The sequence below is a fragment of the Brassica oleracea genome, chromosome C9, assembly GCF_000695525.1.
Source record: "Brassica oleracea var. oleracea cultivar TO1000 chromosome C9, BOL, whole genome shotgun sequence".
Taxonomy (NCBI): domain Eukaryota; kingdom Viridiplantae; phylum Streptophyta; class Magnoliopsida; order Brassicales; family Brassicaceae; genus Brassica; species Brassica oleracea.
In genome coordinates, this window is record NC_027756.1 from 11,124,427 (window position 1) to 11,131,743 (window position 7,317).

The following is a 7,317-nucleotide window of genomic DNA, read 5'->3' on the forward strand; positions in this document are numbered from 1 at the left end:
AGCCACTTTCAACTGCTTACCCAAAGTGTTTCATTACTTAAGCCTCTTTTTGCAATACACGATTAGTCAATAAAAAATAATAACATATTCTAATTATTACTAGTATTTTATTTCCCATGTGTAGTGGGGAGGAGGGTTTACTAAATCTCATATTATTTTAAAGAGGAAGATATGGAATCGCGAGTTTTTCTTTCCTCTTCTAATTATAAAATTATTAACTTGTTAATCAATTGTTAACCCCAAAACAGACGAAATGCTTGCAACGTAACCTCCACTTGTTTCCAGTTGTGTCACCAAGTTGACGAGTGTTTGGCAATGGACAATCCTTTGTCCTTGTACTGGGCAACTCTCTCCACCCTACTCTCTTATATGCTCAATCTTAGGCTTAAACCAAATTAGAGAATCAGAGAGAGGTAAAGCCGTGGAGAAAGAACCAAAAATGATAAGGAGTGAACATTGAACAACAGAATAACGTAAAGAGCCAATGTCATTTGCCAAATCCAATTATCCGAATCACTTCTTTGAGAAATACTGAGTCATTACATGATAACAAAGTTTTATGACCTGAAGATTGTCTTTCCAGAAACAAAATGGAAGAGGCGAGTGATGGCGATCTTACACGATACGCTCCAGCTCTCTGGCATAGCTTAGAGTCTGGTTGATGAGCTGAAGAGACGGAATCTCTTTGCAGGGTGCGGTTTCTTTGGCTTTCTGAAACACAACAAACCCGTCCTTCACTTCCCACTCAGGGTGCTCCTATAAGATACCAAATCGCATCAAGGGTTCATGAAAGAAATTAAAAAAAAAAAAAAAATCCAAAATGTTTGTTGTATTACCTCATTGACATAGGTCAAGAGTTCTTGATCAGAAGAGAAGAGCAACATCTGCCGGGCATCGCTGATAGAGACATAATCATAAGCTTTCTCGCTGCATCCAGCTATTTCGTCTCTGATAATACCAATGAAAAAGGATCAGCTAATACGCTATATGAGACTGAACTAATAACTCAGAGAAGGACGGACTATACCTAATGGTCTTTGCCAAAAGGTCCATGAAATAGACGTAAGTAGCATCAGGTGCGGTCTGTCTAGCACTGAGGACACGGTTATAGGCACCTTCCATGAAGGACTGCTCAAGCTCAACGGCATGCTTGATGCAAGGATTCTCAAGTGTAGCAGAGGAGAGCAACTCGAGCTCGGTGTGGAATTCAGCAATTCTGTTTTGCACGAGCAGCCTGAGGAGGTTGAGACCAAGGATAAGATTCTCCTGTGGAGACGGTGGAAGACGATCCCTGGCATCGACATAGTAGGGTTTGAGCTGGAAGAAATCTCTCTCAAAAGCATCTTGATCCTCAGTTTTTACACTGAGAACAACAGCGTGCTCATAAATGTCCCCTAGAAAGTTTTACAATCGTCAATTTGTTAGTAAGATAAACAAAAAAATCCTTTAAGAAGAGCAATCTAGATCAAATTCAAATAAATCTATGCAGCAGAACAGAGAAACGTACTAGCAATGGCGAGCTCCTGAGCAGCATTTGGAGTATTCTCAAACAACGGAGGAAGACTTGTGAATTTCGTCAGAAGAACCTGAAACACAACATCAGAAAATTCTCAATCCAGCACTAAAAGATCCTCCTACACATTGCTAATCTAAAGACGAATCTCTCCTAGATCTGAACCCCTCAGCTACAAAATATGCAAAGTGGAAACCAACGAATCAAAGTAGGGCTCCGAAGAGTAGCGCATAGTAGTACCTTAAGACGAGACAAGAGATCAGAGCAGGTATTGTAATCTTTCCTCACAAACGCCGCCTTGAACCTCTCCAACTGCTGCGATACTTCTGTGAGCTGTGGATCCATTAGAGCTTTCTTCTTTTCCGGCGACGATTCTCTTCTTTTTTTTCCCGAACTGGCTTGATTGCAAAGAAAGAGATATCCAGAGAGAGAGACGGAGACGCACACAGTTGTAATATGGCTTTATAAAATATAGGCCTTTAACGGGCCGGGTCGATTTAAAAAGGCCCACGGTTTACATTAGCATTTCGACTAACGTGTACACACACTGTGAAAAGCATTCCATCTTCATCATCTCTTATCCAATTACACCACCATCGCCCCTTTGTGTTTCTTTCTAATTACTCATATAACAACAATGGTGGCGTCTTCGCTATGTCTATTGAATGCTCCTGTTTGCCCTCACTCTCTTCCTAATGTCTCGTCGCAGCCACTCCTCTCTTTCTCCCGTTCCCTCAGGCCATTCGTTTCCAAGTCCAAACCTTTGGCCTCGCAGGAGAAGAAGAGAGACAACTCCGGACTAGTCGTGGTGGTGAAATCACAGGCTCTTGACTTCTCAGGCACTTTCTTTGAAGGTGGATTCGGCTCCGACGATGACCCCACTTCTCCTTCCGTCTCTACTGCCCTTGAGGACAAACCCGAGCCTCAGTGCCCACCTGGCCTCCGACAGTACGAAACTATGGCCGTCTTGAGACCCGACATGTCTGAAGATGAGCGCCTTGGTCTCACCCAGAAGTACGAAGAGGTAAGCATTCACCAAATCTTTATCGTAGGGAAAGTAGAAAGAGGATGAGGTTTTGGGATTTCAATGACTGTTTGATCATATATGCAGTTTTCCAGAATCAAATGTGGAAACGTTGTTTAACAGTATCCTGTGTGTGTTCTTGACTTCTTGCACATTCATTAAAATACACACTTCTCGTTCGCGGGATTCTCTAGGCTATTACATCACATTATAAATCAGATCACGGTTCCTAAATGTATGTGTAGGCTTGGAGATATTAGTTTGATATGTTGCTGGTTTTGTTATGGCAGTTGCTTGTGGCTGGGGGTGGAATGTATGTGGAAGTTTTCAACAGAGGAGTGATTCCATTGGCTTACAGCATCCGAAAGAAGAACAAAGCTGGAGAGACTAACACTTACTTGGATGGCATCTACCTTCTCTTCACTTACTTTACCAAACCTGAATCCATCACTCCCCTCGAGTCCGTTCTCACTGCCGATGACGACGTTATCCGATCTTCTTCCTTCAAGATCAAGAAGAGGAAGTACAACTAAAAGAAACCATCAACATTATGTCTTTGTATGTGACCAAGTTAGATTATTTTCCACCCTCTATGTTTCTTTTGACCAAAACTAAATCTACCCATCTTTATCAGTGTTATAATATTTTTTGTGAAATGCTCTGTATTCTTGTGTTATAGAGTGAGAAACTCTGATGCAAACTTTGAGAAACATGCATTATAATATATGCTTTTGCAAAAAAACAACTTATTAAAACTCTATACCATAATACCACTATATAACTTAATTAAGTATAATCCATACTCATGTCATCAAATCTCAGCCAAAAACTTATAGAGGGAGAAAGATCAGATGTTAGATTATCTCGCAAGTGTTTACGGTTTTCGCTGTGCTACTTTCACAATTTGGAGACAGTTTAGCTTCTCCAATAAACGCTTCATCTGTTTCAGCTCTCTCAAACTTCCATTTTACCCTAAACATAAACATATATGATGTATAAAAAACAAATGTGAGACCTTGCAAGCTAGCACTCTAATGTTTCTCATGTTGGATAAATTTAATTAAAGCCAATGGGCTTCCAAATTAATTGAAAAAACGTGTGAATATAAATGGCCATTCAGAGGCCTCTTTGTTAAATGAAGGAGAAGTAGTAGAGTCCCACATGGCTTGTGTGACTAATTGTCAAGCAGTATAAATATACTCATGTGCTACATGGGTGTAAACGGCTTGATGAAAGAGAAAAGATTCTCGCGCGTGCTGCCGACCGGTTCGGGAACAATAATATTGTTTTGGAAAAAAAAAAAAAAAAACAGCATGCAATTTTATTTAAACAGCAGTTTATCTAGAAAATAAGAAAACGTCATGCATTTTAGTTTTTATGAAGAAGTTTCGGAACTCAACTTCCCTCGATCTCCGCGAGATTTTCGTCCACGGGCAGCAGCTGTTGCGGGAAGTGGGTCTTCTCTATCTCTTTAAATATCTTCTCTCTTCTTCCTTCATTTCTGAACTTTTCACATCGAAACCAACAACAAAAATTTCCTTTGCGTAATTTGTCTGCCATGGTTGTATCCTGGGACTCGATATTCGTACAGTTCTGTCTCACTAACGAAACGAATATTTAGAGTTAAGAAAAGATATTATATCTCGACTCCATGTTCATTAGCGAATACGATTTCTTATCGTTAGTTGAGTCCGGTTATCCTGCTTCTACATCTCATGCGAGTGCATGTATAGCGTAGGTGTTTAAAACCACTCTAAGAAATCATCAAAGCCTGTCACATTACAAAATAGGAGTTGTATTTTATTATTCGTCTTGTGTGTTCATCTTCTTTAATTAACAAAACAAACAGGGCAACGTATCAATCCATTCTCATTACACTTGACACACCTCTCCCATCCTTCTTCCTTTGCCGCCACAATCGCCGCCGCAACTTTACAACTCCCCCCGCACTCCAAACAAGGAACCCACCTTGCTCCTCCACACCCTTCACACGTCTGCCTCCCTTCCTCCCCTACTCTCTCCACACGTGCCCACCTCAACACTCTCCCCAACTTCCCGTTATCGTTCATCGCCGTCACCTCCGCCGCTCCTCCCAAATACCTCCCTTTCACGAACAATCTCGGCGGCGCCACCGTCGCTTCTTCTTGGAGAAGCGACTTGAGCTCGCTCAGCACTCCGGCGTCTAGAGACACGTCCCTCTCGTCCACCACCACCCCTTGCTGCTCCATGATGGCTCTCACGCGCATGCAGTCCTCGTACGTCCGACGCACTCCCTGCAGCGACGTCGTGTACACCACCAACCCGTCGCCTCCTCCGGGAGGACACTTCTCCGGGAACTCCCTGAGTGGGTCCCAGTTCATCACCGGTTTCTTGTTCCCTTCTTTCTCCCTCCGCTCTCTGTCTCTCAGCACGAATATGTTCTCCTTCACCGACCGGGGCCCCGAGTTGGACTGAGTCGACTCCGTCCGATTGAACTCGGGTCTTAACTCCGACATCGACTCTGTTTTTTTAAGCTTGACAGTCGTCGCAGGGTTCTGCGCGGCGATTTGCTTCCTCGCCTTCGTTTCTAGCTCGTCCAGCGTGTGGAACGATGCGCTCTTCCGAGGAAGCCGTCGCGGAGGAGTCGCCGGAGGCTCAACGGAGACGACTTCAGTCGGTTTGACATCGGCTGGTTTAAGGTGGGTTTCGAGAGACTTGCTGACCTCGTCCCATGTTTTGGGAGCGTCATCATCACCTTCCTCCACGGCGATTGGCGCGGCGGCGCTTGTGGGTTTTTCGTCATCATCGTGTTCGAATTTCAGCCACGGCTCCTCGATGGAGTTGATATTAAACACGGCGAAGCTAGACGGCGGTGGTTTGTAAACGTCAGAGACGACGTTGGCTTTCACCTGCTTAGACGATGCACAACCCATTTCAGTAGAATTTGTATTTTATTTGAATGAGTGTGTGTGTTTGTTGATTATATGAAGAAAACAAGAAACATGATGGGGGTAGAATTTTTTATGTGGTGTGAGACCATTCCCTTATCCAAATAGTTAGTTATGCATAGATTTATAACAACTCATATTAAGTAATTTGTAGATTTATTTGGGTCCATGAATGAATAATGAGACTCTCTGCTAATGACCACAAAAGTGTTTATGTGGCTCCAGTGTAATCAACGTGGTGAGTCCATCACATTTCTTCACATCATCCAGTTGTCTCTCGTACATGCAAATGTCTCGAACAAGAAACAAATGCAAAAATGTCATAATCATTTGAAGCATATACTGTCATAAAAACCTAACACTGGAAAATAGATGAATAATAATATACTAATTAATAAGCTTTTTAAAAAGCTCGACTTGAGTTACAACAATGAACAGCCTTCATCGTTGGAATCAAACAAAGACACAAATTAAAACGCTAAAACCACAGCAGCATAGATGAAATGAAAGTGTCGGAATCTAAGCAGCCGACACTTCCTTCTTCGTTTTGTTCTTCTTCTTCTTCTTCTTAGTCGATTTCTCGCTTCCTCCTTCAACGTCTTGCACAATCTGAGCATGGTGCTTTCCCATCTCACTCTCGATCGTCATCACCGCCTTCTCGACGAACCTCTCCACTGCCTCTCTCACGATGAGTTTGTACGGATCTTTGGAAAGATCGAGATCCAGCTCAGAGGAAGCTTCTTCTCGCGCCTTGACCTCTGTTATCTGATACAAACTCGATCGTTTCAATATCTTATTCACCGTGTCCTTTATCTTCTTCTTCAGATCTTTATCGATCACCGCCACTTCTCTCGCTTCTTCCTCCATTGATTTGGTGGCGGAGCTAGCTTCCAGACGGCCTCGTTAGGGTTTTGGTGTCTCTCAAGTCTCAAAGCCTTAAATTTCATAAATCTAACTAATCTTTTAAATGTGCCAATTAATTTATAGGATGGGCCGCAAATGTTCCAGCCCAAACCGTTTTCTCTCTATGCAGATAACATCACTTATATGAAGCTGAAATATACAAAAAAAAGTTGTCTTAAACTCCAAATCTAACATGCATCTAACATTCATATTACTTCTAAATATCAAAAAGGCATAAATTTGGCAAAATAAAAATTTAGATCCATATATATATGTGTAATTTCAATTCAGTTTTGGTTTTATATTTCTACTGATCAGTTTCAGTTCAGGTTTTCTAGTCCAAGTGAAATACTCCAAACAACAAACTATGCAAACAAACTACCATAAGACCTAGAAGTTAAAGATATCTGAAAAGAGCAAAAAACACAACACAAAAAGAACTTATAAGTCACTGCCAAACTAGAAACCTTAAAAATAGACCAAATATAATTTTTTAACAAAACATAAAACAATGAAGGATAGTCTAACTTGTACACACATAATCTTCACCTTAAAATCTATACTAGTAGTTTGCATACCCACGCCAAATAAGCCTATGTGACTTTATCTCTACACAAAATCAGTCCATATAGCTATATCTTGACACAAAGTTAGTGTATCTGACTATTTCCATATCACCACAGAAGGTTATAATTATAGCTGACTATGTCTCCACACAAGGGTAACGTTTACGACTAATTGACTATCTCCCAGTACATGACTATACCCCCACACCAAATTGGCCATTATGATTTATTACTATATCTCAGGCAATGTTATATTTCCACAAAAAGTTGGCAATATATAATTTTTTGAAACGTAAGCTATTTGATATTTTTATTCAAAATAGCATATCTGGCTTTTTTTTAAGAATTTTGTTGATATAGTTAACGTGATTAAACATTAAACTG

At 41.2% G+C, this 7,317-nt stretch overlaps 4 protein-coding genes across 4 annotated transcripts; 1 reads left to right on the forward strand and 3 right to left on the reverse strand.

Moving 5' to 3' along the window:
• Window positions 1-469: 469 nt before the first annotated feature.
• LOC106315522 (26S proteasome non-ATPase regulatory subunit 8 homolog A) lies at window positions 470-1,959 on the reverse strand. The gene is made up of 5 exons (XM_013753273.1): window positions 1,754-1,959; window positions 1,508-1,586; window positions 1,028-1,394; window positions 837-948; window positions 470-756 (listed from the first exon to the last, which is right to left on the reverse strand). Exons 1-5 carry the CDS (start codon window positions 1,856-1,858, stop codon window positions 616-618), a joined length of 804 nt encoding a protein of 267 aa, XP_013608727.1. The 5' UTR covers window positions 1,859-1,959; the 3' UTR covers window positions 470-615.
• Window positions 1,960-2,089: 130 nt separating this feature from the next.
• Window positions 2,090-3,213, forward strand: LOC106313537 (30S ribosomal protein S6 alpha, chloroplastic). Its single transcript, XM_013751370.1, has 2 exons — window positions 2,090-2,537; window positions 2,828-3,213. Exons 1-2 carry the CDS (start codon window positions 2,151-2,153, stop codon window positions 3,068-3,070), a joined length of 630 nt encoding a protein of 209 aa, XP_013606824.1. The 5' UTR covers window positions 2,090-2,150; the 3' UTR covers window positions 3,071-3,213.
• Window positions 3,214-4,276: 1,063 nt separating this feature from the next.
• On the reverse strand, window positions 4,277-5,580 carry LOC106319142 (uncharacterized protein At3g28850). Its single transcript, XM_013757387.1, has one exon. The coding sequence runs from the start codon at window positions 5,447-5,449 to the stop codon at window positions 4,367-4,369; it is 1,083 nt and encodes a 360-aa protein (XP_013612841.1). The 5' UTR covers window positions 5,450-5,580; the 3' UTR covers window positions 4,277-4,366.
• A 253-nt stretch (window positions 5,581-5,833) lies between these two features.
• LOC106319143 (mediator-associated protein 3) lies at window positions 5,834-6,419 on the reverse strand. The gene has a single exon (XM_013757388.1). It carries the CDS (start codon window positions 6,329-6,331, stop codon window positions 5,984-5,986), a length of 348 nt encoding a protein of 115 aa, XP_013612842.1. The 5' UTR covers window positions 6,332-6,419; the 3' UTR covers window positions 5,834-5,983.
• Window positions 6,420-7,317: the final 898 nt, after the last annotated feature.